The following is a 24,157-nucleotide window of genomic DNA, read 5'->3' as shown; positions in this document are numbered from 1 at the left end:
TTACTACAGTTGACTGATTTGTCAGTGGAGAAATGAAATCAAACAAAAATACTCCAACCTGTCAACCAGTTATTTCATCTTTTTTATGCCAAAACTGCCTCACAGCCAGTTAGTTACGTAGCAAAATTATTTTTCGTTACATAAAAAAACAAATCCTCTACAACTGAGAGCACCAATTTTTTTCTTTGCTGACCCTGACACCCTTTACTTACTTCTTGTATTGCTGTAAAACCTACAGCTTCTTAATAATCCTGAGGAACAGTAGAATTCACGGCATCCTTACCTTGTTCCACATCTTTTTAAAAATACTTTCAACATTTCTCCATTAACATGATGTCTGCTTACTAAGGTTTTGTTGTTTTTAAGTTGTCCTTTCTCAGATTAGTAAATTTCCATTCTATAACAGTTTGCTAAGTAATCCTATCTAATAATAGACAAATATGCAAATTGACCATACCTCTGACACACCCACAAGCCACGCCCACCACTCAATCAGAGCGAGTATGCAAATTAACCCAAACCAAGATGGCTACAGCCACAGAGAGCAAGGTTTCCTAGGTAACAGAGGAAGCCAAGCTTTCTGCCTACCCTTGCCAGGCCTAAGCCTCCACTCAAGCTACAAAGTTTCAATGATAGAAGGTAAACAAATTCAAACAAATAGCGGCAGAATGGGGCTTGAGAGAGCAGGCCAGGGTTGCCACCGGCAACAGGGGAAGCAAAGCTTTTCGCACATCCTGGCCGGGCCCACCCGCTTAAGGCAACAAAGTTTCAATTATAACCCCAACAGAAATGGCTGCCGGCCTCGGAGGGAGCCCCAGGCATGGCTCCGCTCCAGGCTACAAAGTTTCAATTGTAGAAGGAAAATAAATCCCAGATATCAGGGCCTCCACTTGGGTTGCCAGGGGGCGTGGCCGGCCTGCAAACCACCACAGGCCCCTCGCTCAGGCCGCCCCACGCCCCAAGGAAACCCCCACCTGATCCGGGACACCCTTCAGGCAAACCAGCTGGCCCCCACCCGTGCACCAGGCCTCTATCCTATCTAATAAAAAAGTAATATGCAGATTGCTCATCACTGCAACACACAATATAGCTGCCCCCATGTGGTCAAAGATCCTGCCCCCATATGGACACAGGATGGCCACCACAAGATGGCAGCAGGAGAGGGCAGTTGGGAGGCAACTGGCCTGCAAGGGAGGGCAGTTGAGAAGGATCAGGCATGCAAGGGAGGGCAGTTGAGAGGGACCAGGCCTGCAAGGGAGGGCAGTTGGAGGTGATCAACTTTGCAGGAGAGGGCAGTTAGGGGTGACCAGGCTGGCAGAGGAGGGAAGTTGGGGGCAAACAGGCTGGCAGCAGAGTGGTTAGGGGCAATCAGGAAGGCAGGCAGGCAAGCAGTTGGGAGCCAGCAGTCCTGGATTGTGAGAGGGATGTCCAACTGCCCGTTTAGGCCCGATCCCAGGGACATTCCTTGAGGGGTCCCAGATTGGAGAGGGTACAGGCTGGGCTGAGGGACAACCCCCCTCCGTGCACGAATTTCGTGCACCAGGCCTCTAGTTTTAATTATAAATGGACCCTTCTTCTGTACTTACTGAAGTGGTCCCAGAGTTTTAATCATAGTTTCAGAAATTTGTTAATGGGGTATATTATATAAGTTGGCTTTATATTAAACTAAACGAATTGGTCATGCTATGATATATATGTATGTGTCTATATAAAATATTACACATATTAATATATATAATCATCTCCCTCTCAGTTGGACTCAGTTTGCTGGCATTGTGATATTTTTGTACTAGCATTCATGAGTAGGTTTGAATATTTTCCAACATATATCTTTTCTGGTTTTCCCGTTAAGGTTATACTAGTTTCATAAAACGAGTTGAGTTGGTCCTCTATTTTTCCATATTCTGTGTATAAATTCTCAGGAGAGATTTGTTCCCCCTGTGCCACCCATGCCAAGGTTGAAGCAGGCCCATTTTCTCTGGGGTGGTGGGATTTATTTCCCCTCCTCACTTACACTGAGGTACAGATGTCAGGTCCTAGCTCTAGGCAGGTGTTTGTTATTCACCTTCCCACTCAGGCAGGGCCCAGGCTTTGTCTCCTGTCCTTCTGTCTCTCTGTCTTTCAAGGCAGAGGCTCAGTGTCCCCAAGTTCAGCGGAAACCGTACAAGTGAAAGCTGGCTTTTGTGTTTGAACTACTCACTTGTTCTCACTTTGTTTTGAGACCTGCAAAATTTCTTACTTTGCTGCCAAGTCAGTGATGCATTTCAAACTGATTTTTGTATTTTATCCAGCATTTAGCTTTCCAGCTGGGAAAATTACTCGGGATCCCTAATCTACCACACAGCCTGAACTGGAAGCTGCTGTGATGATTTCAGCCAATCCTCTTCCTTATTTCTGTTGTCACTTCACGGTGCTTCTCTCCATGGGTCCCGGCTCCTGCGTCATCAAGGCTATGTGTTGTCTTTATGCAAGCAAATATTTCCTAAACCAGTCACCTATTACTTCCTAAAGCTGCTGTATCTCCTCATCGCCAATGTAGGTGCTTCCTGTTCATCTTTGAATGGGTAGAGATTGAGGTCCAGCAATTGCTAACAAACAGAATAAATGTAATGGCTGTGACATGCCCTATGCTCCACGTGACCAATAAAAGTTTAGCCTGCTAAAATCTAAATCTCAATGTTAAGTTGACACAGATAGGTTCTAGCTCAAATTGCGACAAGCAGAAATTCAACTAATAGAGGTCTAGCAGACTGAAGAGTCAGGTGCTCTCCTGATACACAAGAACCAAGCCAGAGCCCAATAGTAGATATTCTTTAACAAATGTCCATTAAGAAAGAAGACAATCAGCCGAAACTGGTTTGGCTCAGTGGATAGAGCGTCGGCCTGCGGACTAAAAGATCCCAGGTTCGATTCCGGTCAAGGGCATGTACCTTGGTTGCGGGCACATTCCCAGTAGGGAGTGTGCAAGAAGCAGCTGATCGATGTTTCTCTCTCATCGATGTTTCTAACTCTCTATCCCTCTCTCTTCCTCTCTGTAAAAAATCAATAAAATAAAATAATTTTTAAAAAAATTTTAAAAAAAAGAAAGAAAGAAGACAATCAGCCCTAACCGGTTTGGCTCAATGGATAGAGCGTCGGCCTATGGACTAAAAGGTCCCAGGTTCGATCCTGGTCAAGGGCTTGTACCTTGGTTGCAGGCACATCCCCATTAGGAGGTGTGCAGGAGGCAGCTGATCGATGTTTCTAACTCTCTATCCCTCTCCCTTCCTCTTGGTAAAAAAATCAATAAATTAAAAAAAAAAAAAAAAGACAATCAGGGGCATCATCCACAGTGCCCAATGCTGCTCCTGTATTATCTAAGATTATAGTGCTTTTCAACATGCAGTTAAGCATTTCAGTATGTAACACGTGTCTCCCTACCCCCTTCTACTTCTTGCTGTCCTACATTTCCAGGAAGGATGTACACCAAGTATATCAAACTCGCAGCCAGTGGGTTGCATGCCTTGTTTAACGAGTTTGACATGCTTGAACCGAGCTGGGACGTCCTGCCTGCCCCTGTGTTGGCTTCACAGAGTAGAGCCACGCAAAGGGTTTTACCCTACTCTTCCTGACTTCACTGTCCATCTCTTCTGCCCCCGCTCAGTGAACAGAGTATATACACAGTATACATCTTAACAGCATGCTTCCTAATCCAGCCTCATTAACAAGAAAGTTTGCAAACATTCCATCCAGACTTTAGAATGTGGTCTTCATAATTAGTTTAGAGTACTCTTCAAGAGTATCTTAAAGGAAACTTCAGAGGAAACTTTTTGTATTATTCACAAATACAGAATTTTGCAACTTACCATGCAGTTTAGGACAAACACACTAAAAACATGTTTACAGACTCCAGAAAATTACCTGTCCTGTTTGATCCTGGCTAAGAGAGGCTCCAGCCACCCCACTGTGCACTCACAGTGAGCGTCTAAGAACGTGATCACTTGGCCTTTGGACACAGCGGCTCCTTTTAACCTGGCTCTGATCAATCCAGAACGTTGTTCCATTCGAATTACATGAACTGGTACTTTTAATTTTTTCACGTAACTCTCCAGAGGTCTTTTCAAAAAGTCTGAAAAATTAAAGCAAAAATAACATGAAACACTGAACTGGCATTACCTAGATGTAAAGCAATTTTGAGCTGCAATATTCATTCAACACATATTTCCTGAGCACTTTGGTGAGGCTCCCTGACTCACAAACCCACTTTGCTATAGGGGACCTGACTTTTTATCTCCCGAGAGAAAGTACCAGGGCTGCCTCTCCCTTATTACACAAGGAATCGGGAGGGCGCCTTGGAATTCAGGCTCAAAGATAGGCACGTTACCACATTTCTCTAAGCAGTTCTTAGGCTCAGTGCTACTTTTTCTAGTTGTGCTTAAGGATCAGGAATAGACATAGTTTGAGGGCATTAAATCCAGACCACAGTAGAGAACAGGAACAGCATATGCAATAGCTGTTAGAGTTCAGAAAATTTTGGGATTTCTTCCAAGGTAGAAACTAATTGTCATATTGATTATTACGGTCTTTTATTAGTTCTTTTATCAGGAGATAATAATGAAGTCAAGCTCGGAAGGGAAATGGTGGATTGTAATTGCAAGACCAAACAGAGATCCTTAACAGACAAGTAGGCATCAGTAGAAGCGGTTTTGAGAGGAAAGGGCAAGTGAGGAGAAATGGGGGAAGAGAGAAAGGGAGAGGAAGTGGTATATGAAATTAATAGCTATCCTAGAGCCATGCAGACAGAGTTATGACCCTGAGCTAAGGATGTCCTGCCTCTAAAGTACATAATTGACTTTAGAAAGCAAAGAGAATTTTTCAGGTGAGGTTATTTCATGGTATTCATGCCAGAGAAACTATTGATGGTGGAATGGCCCAATGTCCTTCCAACTGGGCCCCACACAGTAGGTGTAAGGATAATCTCTCTAGGAAAGGAAAAACCTGAGCTGGAACTACTGGGACTCCGATGACTAGCTTTGTCCCATAGGACTCTAATAATGGGAAGGTGACATGTCAATCAGGTTTATCTATTAAGGGGGTCTCTAAGTACTCAAAGTGGGGATCCACAGGGATTCCTACATAATGGAGAGGGAAAGACAAATAGGAGTGAAATGATCTTGTCTGTTTAACTAGTAAGAAGACCACAATGACTCAATATGGAAATAGGGATGTGCCAGACAAGCCATCATTTCCATTGCTGCTAATATATTTCCTGATATATTTGGGCTAAAAAGAGCATCTGAAAAATATCTGGAATAGAACTAAAGATATACTTTGAGTAAAAACGTGAGGGTAGTGCTAGTCCCAGAGATTGTCACAAATTTTAGATACGGAAATCTAAGGTTCAGAATATTAAATGAACGAATCAAGGTGACACAGCTTGTCAAGAGGTTAATTCGAGATTCAAAGCCATGTCTGCCTGACTTTGAAGCCCATCTTTTCATCCATAGCAAGAAATCCCAGCAGGAAGCTGCAGAGAGAACAACTCAGGACTGTGGACTTGCCTGATCTGACACACATTTGAATTACTGTATGTCCAGAGTCTGACAGACTCTCCTGGGGAAGGGTGTGAGCTCTGTTCTAGTACTTTACACCAGCCACCGCTGGGTGTGTCATCAACAGTGTGTCTCCCAATAAGTTTCCCCCCAAATGTCAGACAGTTTAAAGTGCTTCAATCTAATTCCAAAATCTCACATGTTTGAAGGCTATAATATTCTGTCCTGTCTATAAATAAAATGAAAAATGAATGACTCTTTGGTATGGCAGCTCAAAAAAGTTACTATTCCACAAATTTTCTTGACATCGTAGTTTGACATGTTTGTGGCTTTCATGCAATAATGTTAAGAAATAGGTGTCTTCCTAACAGCTGACATTGAGTTATGGACTCAGGGCTGGGTGGGGGACTAGTAACCATTCAAGCCTCATTTTACAAAAATGAGCACAGGGAGTAAAGGGGGGAGGGGACATGTTAGGTGACTGTGATTAGAAGCTACTATTGTCATCTAAAAATAAGAGAATCGTGTTGATTAGAATATCTTTATAGCTGTTAGCCTACAAATGGATGCCTAGGCATCTCTCCACCAAAGAGTGTGAGGTTGTCAGAGAATGGGAGTGGCAGGGGACATTTCACTGCTTGTAGCAAAATATAAGAAAGCTTGGCCAGAACTTTAGAAAGAGCAAGGAATTTAAAGTCTAATAAATCTGACTCCTAATCTCTACTAAATAAGAAACTCCCTTTCCTTTTGTGTAAAATGAGAAAAACACAATAGTCATCTTGGATGAGGAACATTCTATCAGTTCTGAGTCTTAAGATAACCTGAGATGACAATTACACTAACTTCTGACATGAACTAGGGATTCATCTAGACCAGGCGTCCTCAAACTACGGCCCACGGGCCACATGCAGGTGTTTTAGCCGTTTTGTTTTTTTACTTCAAAATAAGATATGTGCAGTGTGCATAGGAATTTGTTCACAGTTTTTTTTAAACCATAGTCCGGCCCTCCAACGGTCTGAGGGACAGTGAACTGGCCCCGTTTAAAAAGTTTGAGGACCCCTGATCTAGACTGTCTTTACTAGAGGCCCTGTAACAGTAAAGTTATAACAGATGTGATGTATGGAGCAGTTCAGAGGTCAAGCCCTTGGTTTATAAAGCTAAGCCTCATTTTCCTCATCAATAGAATAGAAATAATGATAGAGTCTACTTCATACTTCTTTAATAAATGGAGTTACTGTCAACTCAGCAGGTTAGCTGTGAAATCAAGTGTCCTGAGGCCATGAACAGACTATGCATGCTACACAATAGGAAGCTTGTACAGACAGGCCATAAAAGCAAGGATTAACAGACTGGTAGATTACTCATTAATTAATTAATTAAAATCTGTGCACTAAGTAATAGGCACTGTGGGCACGGAGGAGATCATGGTGAACAAACAGACCTGGAGTGTAGAGTCTAATTGGAGGACAGGAGACAAGTAAACAATTAAATCTCTGGTGAGAGTTGTGGGGGAGGACAGTCTTCCAAGACATGTTCAGAATAGAACCTGATCTTGGGAGGTCAAGGAGGCCTCTCTAAAAATAACTTGATTCTGAGTAAACATCGGAGCTGTGCTGTGGGGATGGGTGGACAGGGAAAGGTTAAGATATGACTGAAGATGCAGGAAAAAGCCAGTCACAAAGGCCTTTGAGGAAAGATTCTCATTAGAGAAGTGGCATGATCAGATGTGCATGACTGAAGGCTCGCTCTGCATGCAGCGCAGCATGGGGAGCGGGTGGGAGTGGGGGTATGAGTGCATGTGAGAAGACCAGTCTATTTCACTAATCCAGGTGAGAAATGACGGTGCTTGGATGTGCCTTAGGAAGAGGAAAAAGCAGACTTGGAGAGTTACTTAAAAATAAAGAACTTGCTCTGGGGTTCCTTGGCCCAACAGTTACCACCTAAACAAGAGAGCCAAAGGAAATTATCTTATATAATAAAAGCCTAATATACTAAGTGTCCGGTCTTCCGTTCAACCTATCAAAGCGTAATATGCTAATGATATGCTAAGGCTGCTCAACTGCTCGCTATGACATGCACTGACCACCAGGGGGCAGACGCTCCGACTGGTAGGTTAGCTTGCTGCTGGGGTCCAGCCGGGACTGAGCGAGACGGGCTGGACATGCCCTGGAACCCTTCCGCGGTCCCTCCCTGGCCCTGATCGTGCACCAATGGGGTCCCTCGGCCTGGTTTGCGCCCTCTCACAATCAGGGCTGAGGGAACCCTAGCCCCCCCCCACCCCGACTGCATGAATTTCGTGCACCAGACTTCTAGTATTAGATAATTCTCAATCTGAATAGCAAGACCACAGTTATAACCACAAAAACACAATGCCTAGCAGTTCCCAAATATCAGAAATGGTGACCTAAGCTCCTGAGCTTTCTAGGCCGGACGATAAAGGAGAAGCAGGTTCCTGCTGGGGGTGCTGGTAACAGTTAGGGACCCCGCTAAGTGACTAAGAGCTCAGGTGGAGCAGTGAGGAAAAGTCCCCCTCCCCCCCATGTTTTCTCCTACAGATGAGGAAGGGGAAACAATAACTGATATATGTGACTTTGTCACTTTCTAGACTTGTGGGCACATCTTCCTAATTAGGCCACATCCTACAGAAACTTCCTATTCTGCACAGCCTTCTCAGGCACCCAATAGAGTAACAGAGAAACCAAAGGAGGAAATGGAAAAGTAAGTCATTTTATCTGAAGAAAAATATCTCTCCTTGAGGAATATTTAATTTAGCAAATATCAACATATGAGTAAACCAAATACAAGTCACTGGCAGTAAAGATGTTTGTGTAGATCACTGCTTAAATGATCTTCAGGTAATTTTCTTAAAGGATTAACTCCTAGCAAACAATTATCCACCTGAGGTTTATACTTCGCCAACAATAATTATTTGTTTCAAATGTATTCTTAATTTATTAACAGCTCTCATTAATTTTTACATTAATCACATTATATAATATACTATTATTGCATGATTATAAACTGTCTCCTTAATTGGATTAGCTAGATAAACTATAAGGTATGTGAGAAGGTAGGACTATAACTTATTCTTTCTTTATACCACTATAATCTAGCAAACTAATAAGCTTTAAATTGTGATTAATGGGCAAATTGCTCCCAATAATTAGGATATGAAATGATTAAATTTAATCATGGTTATATATACATATTTAGTGTGAGCACAGGAAGGAGAAGGTATAATATGTGACTAAACTATCTTAGCAGATGCAATGAAAGGTTAGACAAGAGAGCAGAAGTGATAGGTCATGAAGTTTAAGGCTAATCAAGGAAGGAAGGGAAGCCATTTTTGGTAGTTCCCTCCAAGTTTTTCTCATGTGAGTTTAGGAATATTGGGAGAATACATGACAACAATGATCCCAAATAGATGTGCGTGGGGGGCGGGGGTTGTGGGGGGGAGTCTGGGAAAGGCCAGATAACTCTGAACTTAACAGGTTGTTTTAATGATGGATAAGCCAAGCCTTTCCTACATTAGCTTGTAGTGTAAAATCTCTAAGAAGGATGCAGAATAAATAATGTTGGGCCAAGGTACTTTTAATTAACACACCTTTCCAAAAAGAGTACTTCATGAAACAGTTTGAGGGATTCTAAGCTTGTGGAAAATTCTGAGATTCTTGGAAGAATATAGTCTGATTATGAGATCAGAGTCAAATAGCACTTTTTCTCAGGCTCCTTCCTCCTCCTTTTTTGTACCTCGCTACAGGTCATTCCTGAGCTTGGAAATGGAGTGAAATGGGAAAACCTAAGCAGGATCTGGGGAACTAAGGCTCACCGCTAGGGCTTCATTTTGCCACCAGGGATACTTCCCACTGGACACAGAACTGACGCTCCCCAGTTACGGTTCTAAGACCCAGTTTCTCTCCAATGACCCGGGGCTGCAGCTTCTCACAGCGAAAATCCTAAAGTTATGTGGATTTAGTCACTATTCTGCATAAATGTCTGTATTATATAGCATTATTTCTTTTTTTAAAACAAGATTAAGAGGAGACACAAACCGAAACCGGTTTGGCTCAGTGGATAGAGCGTCGGCCTTCGGACTGAAAGGTCCCAGGTTCGATTCCGGTCAAGGGCATGTACCTTGGTTGCGGGCACATCCTCAGTAGGGGGTGTGCAGGAGGCAGCTGATCGATGTTTCTCTCTCATCGATGTTTCTAACTCTCTATCCCTCTCCCTTCCTCTCTGTAAAAAATCAATAAAAATATTTTTTTTTTAAAAAAAGAGGAGACACAAAGTAAAAGTTAATGTTTAAAGTTTCACAGTGTGTAATTCTTTTTGCATATGTGAATAAGTCCAAATGCCACCAATATTTTTAGGATAAATTAGAAGTTTGTATAAAGTTACTGGGTTGAAAATGATAGCAACTAGTTTTTTAATCATTAATGACAAATGGTGTAGGATATTATTGGTGTCACAATTTAAAATTTACCTCTTTCACTGGCATCATCTACTAGAACAATTTCTTCTAGCATGTGTCTTGGTGAGCGATTTATGACACTATGGACAGTTCGCAGAAGTGTGCTCCAGGCCTCATTGTGGAAAACAATCACCACACTTGTTGTAGGAAGATTATCTGGATACACCTTTGTTTTACACCTAGAGACAAAGCAAATGCCTTTATAGAAAGTGACTGTTACGATAGCACAATGAATGAATCTAGACTAGAACGGGCAGTAGAACAATAAAAACAGTGTGCTCTAGTGGTGGGACTCCTGGTAACTTTCCATTTATTTAGGTTTTGGTTAATGTTGCATGTTTAATGAATAGTACCTATTTAATGTTATATGTTTAAGTTAAAATTATTTTAAAGAGGGCAACTGTATTCTTACAATTAGGCACCTCTTCCTGATGAATGTTTTCTGTTGATTCAGTTTAACGGAGAATGTACTTAAGGCTGTGTCATCATCCCAAACTGAATTTATCTCAAGAATACAATTGGACCAAAACAAAACAAAAAAAACAGAACCACTAGGATCTACACAATTTAATAATCTACACAAATATATACCTTCCACAAAGGAGGAGAACTAATATTCACTGAGTATCTATGGTGTACTAGGCATTAGGCTTCCTAATAAATCTGTGAGGTACGAGGAGCTACATTTCACATCCAGTAGACAGACACATCCAGGGAACAGCAGGGCCTGGCTGAGGACTCCACAGTCCATGCTCTGCTGGCCAAGCTCATAATGCTGCCTCCTCAATACTGAAATATCAACATGCATCTTGTTTAGTAAAGACAGTGTCTAGAAATGCAATCATCAGAAAGACCAAACACACTCAAATATGTATGCACACAGAATCACTACCATAGTGAGCTGATGCTATTAATGGGAGTGAGTTAAATACTGGAGTGGAGTTGGAGTTGACTGAAAATCCCTGTTTTTTAAAGAATGAGTCAAAACACAAGTGGTTTCATTTATGGCCCCTATGTACAACACTGATTAAAGGTGTCCTATACAATGAGCACACTCGTTATATGTGAATGAAAGGATTACTGAGTAAACTCTTAATGCAAGAAATTCACTGTATGGTTTGAGGGTTAGCTTGAGGGCCTGCCAGAGTGTTTTAGGAATAAAGAGATTAAATTTGCTTAGGATAGTGTTCATCTCAGCAAGACTGGGCTTACCAGAGAATCCACGCAAATACCTAATAATTCAGGAATGCAGAACAACAGAAGTCCCTTGATAATTATTTTTTTCTATTATTTTTCAACTGTTCAAGTCCCACTCTACTTATCCTAACTTTCTTACAGCCTGAAATGGCATTAAGAGTTGCATATGCATCATGCCACTTTATCCTTACAACAACACATAAGACAGAGGTATTATGCCAAGTTTACAGATGAGGAAACAGGCTTAGCGAAGTGAATATGCACATGTAATCCATCCTCTACTCCATGTCCCTTTGAGCTAAGACTTTCAAGGTATTCTTTGTCATCCACTAAATTTAGCCTGTCACTACCACTCACCACGGCCAAGTCTATATTTCTTAAGATATCTGGCTACCTGCCTGACAGTGTTTTGCAATGTTAAATAATTTCTCCTCTGTGTATCCTCATTCAGGCAAGATCTAACCCAAAGAGTGAAGGCAAAGCGCACTGGTTAAGAGTGCATGTTTTGTCATGGACAGATTTCACATGGGTCACTTATTAACCATCCTTGGTACAAATCATTTAATCTCTCCGAATTTCCCCACCTGCAAACTGGGCATGCTACTACTGTTTTGCTCAACTGCTTAAATATGAACATAATAAACATTCAATAAATGGTATCACTTTTTAAACATCTGAGACTAAATACAGAATAAAATTGCCTTATTAAGTGACTTGGAATTTGTCTTAAACCTGCTTTGCTAGGATCACACTTTAGAAAAGTTATTCTTTTATTGTTACTTCTATTTAATGCTTCTTGACACTGGAGCAGTGTTATTCTTTCCTCCAGGAAATGTGCCCTCGGAGACCCTGCAAGCAGTAAAGGTTCTTGGCAGGCACAGAGTGACCTAGACACAGGCGGCTACACCACCGGTCCAGGCCAGGCTGAGAACAAGTGAGGCTTTTCTGGATTCAGAAAAGAGGTGAAGAGCTGCACTCTAGGGGCTGTCCCACACTCTTCATCTTTCTACCCGTGGGAACTAGTCTGAAAAGCACCCGCTGGCCAGCTCTGTCCAGCTTTAACAGAGAGATAGTTAAGTATTAATCTATTTCTCATTTAACATTTCATCATGAATACACTTCAGAAGTCAGACAGCGCTTAGTAAAAGAGAGTGGAGATGGGAAAGCATGCTTGGAGTCGGCTGCTCCTGAGAATTGCAGCTCACTCCCTGAATGTAGGCCTACATCGCAGGTGCCAGGAAGTATTCAAAGTACTGCAAATCCGCACACAACCCTTGTTATTTTCCTAGGGTACAGATAAGGATCATGAGGTACAGAAACGTCAAGCAACTTGTTCAAAGCCATGGAGCCAGTAAACAGCAGAGCCAGACCTAGACCTTGCCACTATCAAAATATTAATAAGAAACTCATCTAGATACAATTCAAAAAGTGAGACAAGAATAACTATGGATTAAGAGGCTCTAGTATATACATATGAATAGTTCCAGGTGAATAGATCGGAGGGAACAGTGATGCGGCAACATCTGAGATTATTGCTAGAACTGTCCTAGAACTGAAGAATAATATGCCTCCTCAGATCAAAAGTACACTATGTGCACGAGCATGTAGCTGAAGATAAAGCTAGGTTCCAAACTAAGAGACAGAAAAACACGAATACCAGCAGACCGGAAAATGAGAAAGGTGGTAAACAGAAAACAAGATTTATTAGGTTGAACTTTATGAAACTATCACTTTCATAGGTCAAAAAAGATGAATATCAACTTTGTATGGTTCAACCACAAGAAGTAAAACTATAACAATAGTCACAATAATTGCATCAAATTCAAACCATTATAAACAATGACTATTAGAGGGAATTAAAAGTATAAAATCCAGCCATTTAGTAGAGATACACCTAAAACAAAATCATACAGATGGCTGAAAGTAAAGAAATAGAAAAAAAAATAGACATACCAGAAAAATATTAAACAGACTAAAAGTGGTATAGCACTATGAAAACCAGGGGGAAAGAAAGTTAATAAAGATATAGTGAACACGGGGTTAAAAAAACCCCAACATCATGAATTGTCTTAAATGCATCCAATGATGCTGCCTTGAAAGATTAACTAACAGAATGACTTAAGAGAAATGTCAAATCCACAATAAGGAAAGAGAAGGCTACTTTTCCAAAAAAAATCTGATAGATCATTAGTAAAAAAAAAAGATACAAGATACTCTACCTGGTCTTCAAATAATAAACTGTAAGGGGAAAAAGAAGATGGAGAGAGAACCTCAAGATTTAAGAGACCTATCCACCAGCTGCAATATGTAGATCTTATTTGGATCCTGATACAAACACTATAAAATAAAGATACATGACATGACCAGGGAAACTTGAACATTAACTGGGTATTTCATGTTATGAAGGAATCACTGTTAATATTTTTTAGGTATGAAAATGGTACCATGATTTTTCTTTTTTCTTCAATGAGTCCCTATCTTTCAGGGACACATACTGTAATATTTACAGTGCTAGGCCTTTGGCCTGGGATTGGGGAATCTACTTCTAACCTCACTCACCTGGCTGATCACAAAAGGCCACACACCAGAGTGCTGCTCCGGTCATGTCAGCGAGCTTACCCCAGAGCCAGTGATCCAAGTGAGAGTAAAAGACCAAATTGAAACCCACAGTGCATTTTATAACCTAATTCTGATCACTGGTTCTGTGTTCTAACCCGGAGAGGAAGGCACAGGTATCAATATCAAGAGATGGAGATTGTCAGAGGACATCTTAGAGGATATAATACAAGACTGTTAGGATTGTTGAAGCAGGGTAATGAATAGATGAGGGTTCATTATACTATTATCTCTATTTTTGTACCCATTTGATATTTTCTATGATAAAATGTTTAAAATGAGGCTACAAACACAGAGATGGAGCAAGAAGGTATAAAAGGGCTACTTAGAGGTAGCAGTGACTGTGTGCTCCCTTCTCTCCCATAAGCTCCCAATGGTTAGCCAGGACTGTGTATTAGCAGCTTGCATGAAACAGAATCTTTTTAAGTATGAGGAGGCCTCAGCAAGCCCGAAATTCAGTGCACAAGCTTATGTATCACACCATTTAAACACTGTTCTCAACATCTTAATTAATAATAGTCAAAAGTGGTAGCAACCCAAATGCCTACCAATGTGTAAATACACTATGGTATATTCACATTAACAAACCACTACACTGCCATGGAAAAGAATAAGCTTCTGATATATACAACAACATGGATTTCAAAGACACAAAAGAATATATACTGTATGGATCCATTTATAAAAAGTACCCAAAAAGGACAAAAATCACCTATAGTTAGAAAGGTCAAGACAAAGTCTGCCTCTCGGGGTGGGAGCACTGGAAAGGAACAGGAGAGAACTCTCAGGTGATGGAAATGTTCTTTGAGAACAAACTGCATCTTGATTTGGAAGACAGGCAGGTATATGCATACGTAAAAATTCAGTAATCTGTACACTTACAACGGCATAATTCACTGTTTTAAATTGCAGAAAACTTAACAGAATCTTTTTTAGAAAGTTGATACTATGACTGTTTTGGTAATAATGAAGTTTAAAATCTCCTACCACCTTAACCTATTAAGATAAACAATTATTTTCCAAAGCCTGAAATACATGGTCCTAATGATCGCTAGTAACTTGAGGTATTATTTTATCAGCGTTTAATTATTTTTAAGTGGGGTAAGTGGTAAGTTAGTGATACAGCATTCACTCCAGGAGCAGTCAATACTAATGTGCAACTGATTAGGAATTCAGAATATACTTTTCATTCAAATTAAACACTATTAGGACCATCCTGGATACTCACCCTTCTAGCCTAACATCAGGTAAAGATCTGTTGAGTGCAATCATCTCGCTTGCCATTAAGTTGAACTGATTGATCTTAAACATCTCTTTCATCTTTTCTTGATCCTCTTTAGGAATGACGACTGGTTTCCCCATTTCTCCAGGACCTTCATGAGGCTTTTGTACTGGCTCTAAAACTAAGAATAAGGAGGAAACTTAACAATTTTAGAGCAATCAATTCATGCTTCTTTTTAATAACATTTGAGTTTAAACAGTGCCCTCAACGAGAGCCATTTCTGAGCTCAGGTCTCCCAGCCTGCAACACCTCCTGGAAGCTGCCCTGTCCTCCACTTCATGCCAGGGTTATGGCTTAAGACTTTCTCACCTGCACTACTCACCTGAATCACTGCATTGCCGTGGCACACCCGTTCAAATATTGTTACCACATTAACCTCCCTAAAAGCATAGGCTTCACTATTCTCATGTTCTTCAAAAGTCCAATCTTTTCAATGTGAAATTTAACCTAACCTGCCAAATAAACCACTTGCTAGGTTCTCCACCCCCCTCCCCAGTACTTCATCCTCAGTCAAATAGCAATTCACTTCTTCCCCGCCCCCAATAGCCTCATGTTTTCTTGCTTTGGTCCCTTTGCTAACACAGCTTCTCCTCCATTGTCATCTCCTTCCCACCCTATCTCTGCAACACCTTGTCTTTCAAGGCCCAGCTAAAGTGGCTTCTCTAGCTTTTCTGAATCTGTCCATTTACTACTCTTGGCTACCACATCATTTCATCTAAGAGTTCTAATGTCTCTAACCAACTGCTACTTATTTATTTTCTTACTAGAGGCCCAGTACATGACATTCGTGCACAGTCTGTCTGAGGGACCGGGCCTAAGCCAGCAGTTCAACATCCCCCAAGGGGTCCTTAGTGCTGCCACGGAAGCAGGAGAGGCTCCCGCCACCACCACTGTGCTTGCCAGCAGTGAGCCTGGCTTCTGGCTGAGCGGCGCTCCCATGTGGGAGTGCACTGACCACTAGGGGGCAGCTCCTGCGTTGAGAGTCTGCCCCCTGGTAGTGCGTCATAGCTAAGGGTCTTTCCGAGGTTCCGTCAATTTGCGTATTAGCCTTATTATATAGGATTTTCGGTATTTTCTTATTTATTAAAGCTGGGGACAGTGAAACAAGGAATGGCTTAGGATAGAAGCAACAGGAGAGACCTATGCAGGGCTGCTTTGGCTCTAGAAACGCCACAGTAAAGAAGTGAGCCAATAGGGGACTGCTTTGGCTCAATGAAAAGTCAGAAAAAGGGGACAGGTTCAGGGGGCTGGCCTGAGATGAACTGCCGCTGCTCCCCCAGTTACAGGGTTCGTGAAGACCCTTAGAGTTTAGGAGAGAAAAGTAAAGATGCGCACCTGAGAAGGAAGAAAGGTGTGGGTGTGCTTCCAAAAGGGAGAGGGCCCAATTGCTATTTCTCACTACAATGATTGCTTAACCTGCCTTATCACACCCCACCAGGTTATGATCTCTTTTTAGCTGGGTCTTTAAAATTAATTTATGTACCTTCTGTGGAATTTAGCAGTGTCTTATAGGAGTTTTATAACTGTATCCTGAACTAATATGTGAGTAAAAGTGCTCTTCAAAACAGGTCGAAGTGAAATCCCAGAATTGATAAGCACATTTTATAAGCACCATGTAAGGTGGAGCATCATGAAAGATAATTCTTATCAGAAGTAATGTTACACCTTGATATAGACGAAAGAGTATTTCAGATCCACAATCCCACAATCTTATTCTTTGTTATATGCTTTTGAGATGTTAAAAACATTCCAAGAAGAATAGGTTCTAGGATGTATTAAATTTGGATAAAAGGGTGTTAAACGTCCCACCTAAAAGGAATGGATATACAATGAAGTGAGGACAATAATGGAATGAAAATTCCTGTCTGGGGCATTACTTTTTATTAATTCTTAGAATCAATTCTGGTTACTTACCTGTCTCTGAAAACAAAGAGCAATCAGCAGGTTTGGGGACTGGTATGTTGAGGGGTCAAGAGAATGCAGCAGAGCTCTGGACCTGACAATTATCTTTAGGGCATGGCATAGGCAACAAAGAGCAAGTGGGAGACATCTAGTGGCCCTGATTTTAAGTATCCTGTGCCCTGTTCTAGTTTAAGATGATGCTTTATGGAAAAGTTAAAATGGGAACGTTTTCATGCTGCTCAGTGTTGGAGTATTGTTATACAGAACCCCATCTATAACATATTCTTCGGGGGGGACGAAGGGGAGCTCTTGAATCTGATCAAGCCTCTGAACCTACTACAAATTCACAGGAAACAGGGGCACAGAAGGACATGATAAAAAATATGAAAGGATATAAATCCTGACTGTGGGGAACAAGAAAAAGAGAACCCAATTTCTTCTTCAATAATAACCAAAAGAGGGGAGAGGGAGCAAAAAGAAAGAGTTATCCATGTATCCATGCCACAAGCCTAGCCTTGAATTGACAACTGTTGAAGCCAAATGATGGGTATCTGGGAATTAAAATTTCAAATTAAATTGTCTATTTTTTTCTACTTTTATTTCCCATCATTATGAAGTAAAAAAACTCTGGCCTTGAGATTGTAAAGAATCAGGCAAAACTATACAACATACACAATCCTGCTACTGCAATATTTTACAAATTTGATCATCTGATACTTATAGTGCCCAGCACATTATATATTTTAACTTATTGGTACACTTAAGATTTCACAGCCACATTTAAAATTACTATTAATCAAAAATTACATGACTACTATATGACTTACAGAATCTACCAGATAAATTAAATGGACTAATTACTTTTCTTTGGCAAAAAGGCTAGAATAAAATGTGTGTAGTTAGTGAGTATTTTTAACTACAAATACATTTGCAGTATTAAAAAATTAATAACAAAGAGGATGGTAAGCATAACTTTCTATGTATTCTACTTACCAGTCTTTTATGTAAATTTAAAGTGAGTTCAGTGAAATTTTTGTTTGAAAGTAACTAAAATGGGGTTTGGATATCATCAATTTTCTGAACTAAAAGAAAAAATTATTTTCTTGGCATACAATTTTATATGCCGATTATTTATAAAAATCAAATCAATGTTAATAAGGGAGTGACTAAGGTGTTATACTATGAAAACGAAGATATTTTATACTTCAGTTAAACTTCATTTACATGAGAATGTAGAAAAGTTTCGTGTTTTAGAAAAGTTAATTATCAAGAAAACTATAGGTTTCCTCTGTATGACACCAAGTAAAATTAATGTATACAAACCAGATGACATAATTTTGAATGTACTTGAATAAACCTTATAAATTACTAATTTATATTTTTCTTATGGGAGTAGAATAAAGAAGTATAAGTTTACACAATAGCTATTAGCCATCCTATGCATGATACTTCAACATTTTTAACTGTTGAAAGAACCATCAAAGAATTGTTGGAAAAATGATCATCATATATAGAAAACCAGGGATCACTATTAATCTAAAAATGTTAAAATTATATAGTATCCAAATTAGTTAACAACAAAAAAACAAAAGTGACATACTTATCAAAATGAGTGTTTTATTATAAAATGTCACTCACCATCCCCAGCAGGAAGTCCTCTCTCCTTTTTTTCATCACATTTGTTGCATTCACTGAAGTAAAGCAGCAGGAACATATCCAAGAGTACCCAAATCAAGGAGGTGGCTAGGACCACCTTGCAATATGCAAATTTTCTCATGGCACTTTAAGTCAAATGCAAAATTTTAAAATACATATATATAAATATACAAAGACCATGAAAATGTTTCCAATCCAGTTTCATCAAAAATCACGTTCATAACCTATAGAGAGAAAAAGAAAAAACCACATTAACTCAAAAATTCAGAAAGTAGAGAAACTGTAAGAATAATATGCATATGAAATTTTACTATGAAGAATAAGTTTATAGATCAGACTTAGAAAAATACTTTAAACATTAAAATTGTATCAAAAATAACTCCTACAGATCAATATACAACAACCCAGCAGGAAAATAACTAAAGGATGTAACAGGCACTTTGTAGACGGTAAATCTGAATAGCCAATAAACATGTAGAAAAGTGTTCAATTCACTTTAATTAGGAAAATGCAAATTAAAACAGTGAGCTATTATATTATGTCCATCAAACACAGGAGGCTTAACTGTCTTCTATTCAATTACTGTATTACATGCTAAGGCAAAGCCAAGCCATTGATTGCCACAGGAGTTTAAGAAACCAGTGATTCCCAATTCATTTCAACTAGTACTCACATTCAGTTCCCAAGGCCCAAAGACACATGCGTTCTCCTAGGAGCCTGTACTACAGCAGTTTATTGAGCTAATTCTTGTCCCTCTGTGCCACTGAGTCCCATCCCAAAAATGCTACAGTCACCAGCCATTCAGAAACAGACTCACGGAAATTATATTGAAAAAGAAAAGAGTATTTTATCATAAAATCTGAGAGTGTTGGCTCTGACAGTAATTTTATAGACTTCCCTGATCTTTAGTTTCTATTTCCTACCCAAACTCCACACCCCCATCTGTTAAAATATGAGAAAATGACTTGAGGAACTGTCACCAAATTTGGGATAGTTTGACTAGAAACATTTCTGGCACTTAAGGAGTTCACCTTGGGGACCTCTGGAGCAGCCTGGGAGTCCTCAGAGAGGTACAGAGTCATCCACTGAGCAGCTGATACCAGGCTCAAAGGCCTGTGACACTGCTGATTAGGAGAGAGACTGGCCAAGTGCGTTCAGATGAGGTGGGCATTCAGAGGAGGTAGATGGAGGAAACATACACTCAGTACATATGACCCACATGGAAGCCTCATGAGCATATGCTCTGAAGACCCAGGCTGAGGTTAATGCTGCAATCCCTTACAAGGGCAACTTTATGTCGCATGTCCCATGGCGGGAGCACAGATGTATTTACCTGAACTATGTATGGTGTCACATGTGTACTAGATTTATCAGGGTGATGACTTCATAAATTATATAAATGTCTAATCACTGGGTTGTACAGCTGAAACAAATATAATATTGTATGTCAACTGTAATTGGAAAAAAATTATTAAGAAAAAAACAGCCCTGGCTAGTTTGGTTCAGTGGATAGAGCATCCTCCTGCGGACTGAAGGGTCCTGGGTTTGATTCCAGCCAAGGGCACATGTCTGGGTTGCGAGCTCAATCCCCAGTGGGGACATGCAGGAGGCAGCCAATGAATGATTCTCTCTCATCATTGATGTTTCTATCTCTCTCTCCCTTTCCATTCCTCTCTGAAATCAATAAAAGAAAGATCTATACTAATAAAAGAAAAAGATGCAAATTGACCGTGCCTTTGCAATGCCCACCAGCCAATCAGGAGTATGCAAATTAACCCAATAAAGATGGCATACACCGGCGCTGAGTGGCAGGGGCAGGACGCAGGCGTTTTGCACCACCCCAGCCGCTCCGGGCCTCTGGGCAGTGTGGGAAGGTGGGAAGGCGGGAAGGCAGAAAGGCGGCTCCCACCAGAGCGAAGGCGGTGCCAGCAGCCTGGGGAAGGAAGGCCCATTCTTGCATGAATCTTTGCGCATCGGGCCTCTAGTATTTAAAGAAAGAAAAACAGCCCTGGCCAATGTGGCTCAGTTAGTTGGGCGTCATCCAAGTGCATCAAGAGGTTGCTGGTTCGATTCCCGGTAAAGGCACATGCCCTGGTTACAGGCTCGATACCCAGTAGGGGGCAGCAGGTAGAAGCAGATTGATATCACATGAATGTTTCTCTCTTTTCCCTTACTCTCTCTCTAAAAATCAATAAACTATTCTTTAACAACAACTACAACAAAAAACAACCCAGCACTCTCAGGCATCTAGTTGTAGGGTCACTAACTTTGTATCTACAGACCAGGCAGAGGTCTGAGATAGGAGACCCTTCAGTAGATCTATTAATTTAATTTATAGCTGGACTCTCTTCCAGGAGAACTAAAATACTCAAAAAGATTATAGTTATCCTCTAACACAGTAAAGAGAGCCTGGGTTATTTTATTTATATACTAATTATATTCTCCATTTGCTCCATTTCTCAAACAGAACTATAATCATTATATTCATTCATTTATTAATTCATTCAATAAACACAAACTCTATAAATGTAGGGAATGTTTCAAATGTAGAGAATACAAAAGTGAACAAAATACACACTCCCTGCCCTTACAAAGTCTAGAATTGGCTATAGAAAAGCAGGCATTAGTCAGTCACATAGATGTTTCAACTGTGAAAATGCTTTGAAGGGATGTATATAGTATTATAAACATCTGTAATCTACCTGACTTTGTCAAAAAGGATTCCCTGAGGAAGACATGATTTAAGGGGAAAATAAGCATTTCAGACAGTGGGTAGCAAAGGTTCTATCTATAGCAAGAGGAACCCAACACTGAAAGGTCAGTGGATCGAAAACAAAAGAGGAAACTGAGATGAAGCTGGAGCTGGATAAAAGTGAACAGATGTATGCCCTAACCGGTTTGGCTCAGTGGATAGAGTGTCGGCCTGCGGACTCAAGGGTCCCAGGTTCAATTCCGTTCATGGACATGTACCTTGGTTGTGGGCACATACCCAGTAGGGAGTGTGCAGGAGGCAGCTGATTGATGTTTCTCTCTCATCGATGTTTCTAACTCTCTATCCTTCTCCCTTCCTCTCTGTAAAAAAATCAATAAAATATATTTTAAAATATTTTTTTAAAAAAGTGGACAGATGTAAGATATTAAGGGACAAGCTCAGAGGGATTAAGGATGATAGATGAGGGTAAAGAGGAGAAAATTCAGGCTTGTACAACTGGATACAGAGTAATGCCAATCACAGAAATGAGCTAGTAAATGAGGACCAATTTTTGGGAGGGAGGAGAATCAAGATGGGAAGAAACCTAAGTTTGATTTTGGACTTGTTTAATATGAGGTGCCTTTGATACCTTCAAGGAGACATGTTAGCCACAGCTGCTGGATACAAAAGTTTGGGGCTCAAAGGAGGGGTCTAAGGCAAAGATATACAGACAGAAGCCCCTACTCTCATGCAACTTTGTGGGGACAAAGAGGCTAAAAAACATCAACACACAAACGAACTTTTGTGGAGCATTATTTCCCTCCTACTGTGTGGGCTGGATTTAGTAACTTACTTCTACCCAACAATCTATGGTGGAAGTAATGGTGTGTGATTCGAAGGCTTGTCATGAAACATTCTCCTAGCTCTCCCTCAGATCACACACTCGGGGGAAAGCCAGCGCCATGTCAGAAGGACACTCAAGGAACCCTACTGAGGTCCACGTGGTGAGAAACTGGAGCCTGCCAACAACCAGCACTATCTTGCCAGGCATGGAAATGAACACTTTGGAAACAGGCCCAGGCAAGCCTTCGGGTACCTGCAGCTTTAGCCAACATCTTGACTGCAACATCCTGAAAGATCCTGAGTCAATACCACTCTGCTAAGCTGTTCCTGATTCCTGATCCAAAAAATATGAGGAAATAAATATTTATTGTTTAAAGCCATTAAGTTTATCAACAGAGAATTTCAAGAGCAAACTAGGACTAGAAGGAAATTCTTTAAACTATAGTAAACATTTAATGATGGAAACTTCTGTAACATAAATAAGATGACTTAGGCACTCAGTTCAACCTGACATTGTACTGGAGGTCTAAGCAATAAGAAAAAAAAAGAATTAGAAAGTAGAGACAAAATTATCTCAGCAGATAGCATGATTTCTATACAGAAATTCTAAAAGAATCAATAGCTAAACCATTAGAGCTAATTTATGATTTCATTAATGTTGCTGAACACAAGATGAACATAACATTAATCATGCTCCTGTATGATCATAATAACTAATGAGACTATAAAAAACAAATCACATTCCAAATAGTTATAAAAACTATACGGTATTTGGGAACAAATTTAAACTGTGTGCAAGACATGAAGAAAATTGTGAAGCTCTTATCAAAGGATATAAAACAACATTTGACTAATGAATAGATATACCATGTTCAGGAAAAAGAAAAAAAAACCCAGCTTCTTCCAATAATTAATCTATAAATTTGGTATAATTCTTTTTTTTTTTACTGAGGTAAAATTGACATGTAACATTATAAATTAATATAATTCGAATGAAACACAAATGAAGCTTTGGGGGACTGGATTTATTATAAAGCAGAAGTATCTAAAACCATGTGGTACTCAAAAATAAGCCCATACGTGTGTGGAATACTGAAAAGGTGCTACAACAAAGCAGAGTAGAAAACTGGTACAGGGACAAACGGCTTTCCATATGGTAAAACATAAATTTAGATCCCACCTTATACCAACAACAGTAAATCTGTGCATAGACAATAACTGAAGTCAATGTTGTTCAAACAAAGGAGCAACTATTTCTGGCCAATTACCTACTGGCTGGCTAAGGTCAGGATGGCAACAATCCCCTAGGTTTCAATAGTATATAGGATGTCCCCCAAAAATGTACACACCCTTTAACAGCTGATAAGTCACTTCATTTTCAGTTCTTTTCAAATTTAACTGATCTGAAGTAATGGGTGAAACCAAACTAAGTTTTGAACTAAGAAAATTAATCCTGAAGTGCCACTAGACTTTTTTCGTGGGGATACATAAAAGATAAAGTTTACGGTACAAAACCAGCAACAGATAACTGAGGGCACACAAATACCAAACGAAATGATTCTTGATGTTTGCTATTCCATTGCTTCGAGTTATCAGCAGTGCCAAAACAATCATCAGTTTGAAAACAGGCATTGACAATGAAAATTATTCATTTCTGTAGTTTCTTTTAAATTTTGAAAATGAACTGTATGTTAATAAACACTGACTTTATAATCATTCAAAGTGCATACATTTTGGGGGCACATCTGTATTCTCCACTTCCTATAAAGGTCAACATTTCTGTCACTGTCTTTGAGTCAAATGATAATTAAAATTTAGTACTGAGAAGGCTTATTCACTAGCAAAAAAACCAATTTTTTTTCAAGTATTAGCATATTCTTATTCTACCTGCGTTAATAACAAAGACTTAGTAAAAACCAATCTCAAACCCCTGCACAAGATGATGTCCACATTCCATATAGACATGG

The 24,157-nt window shown here is 40.0% G+C and overlaps 1 protein-coding gene across 2 annotated transcripts in view; it reads right to left on the bottom strand.

Annotated features, from left to right (window-relative positions):
• Window positions 1-24,157, bottom strand: part of GALNT1 (polypeptide N-acetylgalactosaminyltransferase 1) — a 78,007-nt gene that overhangs the window by 18,578 nt on the left and 35,272 nt on the right. For both annotated transcript variants that reach the window (XM_079784095.1, XM_079784096.1), the window contains 4 exons: window positions 18,638-18,879; window positions 15,044-15,218; window positions 10,015-10,181; window positions 3,901-4,108 (listed from right to left, as the gene is read on the bottom strand). In XM_079784095.1, the coding sequence (XP_079640221.1) occupies window positions 3,901-4,108; window positions 10,015-10,181; window positions 15,044-15,218; window positions 18,638-18,776 (689 nt within the window). In that variant the 5' untranslated portion in view covers window positions 18,777-18,879. The remainder of the gene's footprint in view (window positions 1-3,900; window positions 4,109-10,014; window positions 10,182-15,043; window positions 15,219-18,637; window positions 18,880-24,157) is intronic.

This window comes from Cnephaeus nilssonii (genome assembly GCF_951640355.1).
Source record: "Cnephaeus nilssonii genome assembly, chromosome: 11".
Taxonomy (NCBI): Eukaryota; Metazoa; Chordata; class Mammalia; order Chiroptera; family Vespertilionidae; genus Cnephaeus; species Cnephaeus nilssonii.
This window is presented reverse-complemented; position numbering and strand designations above follow the sequence as displayed.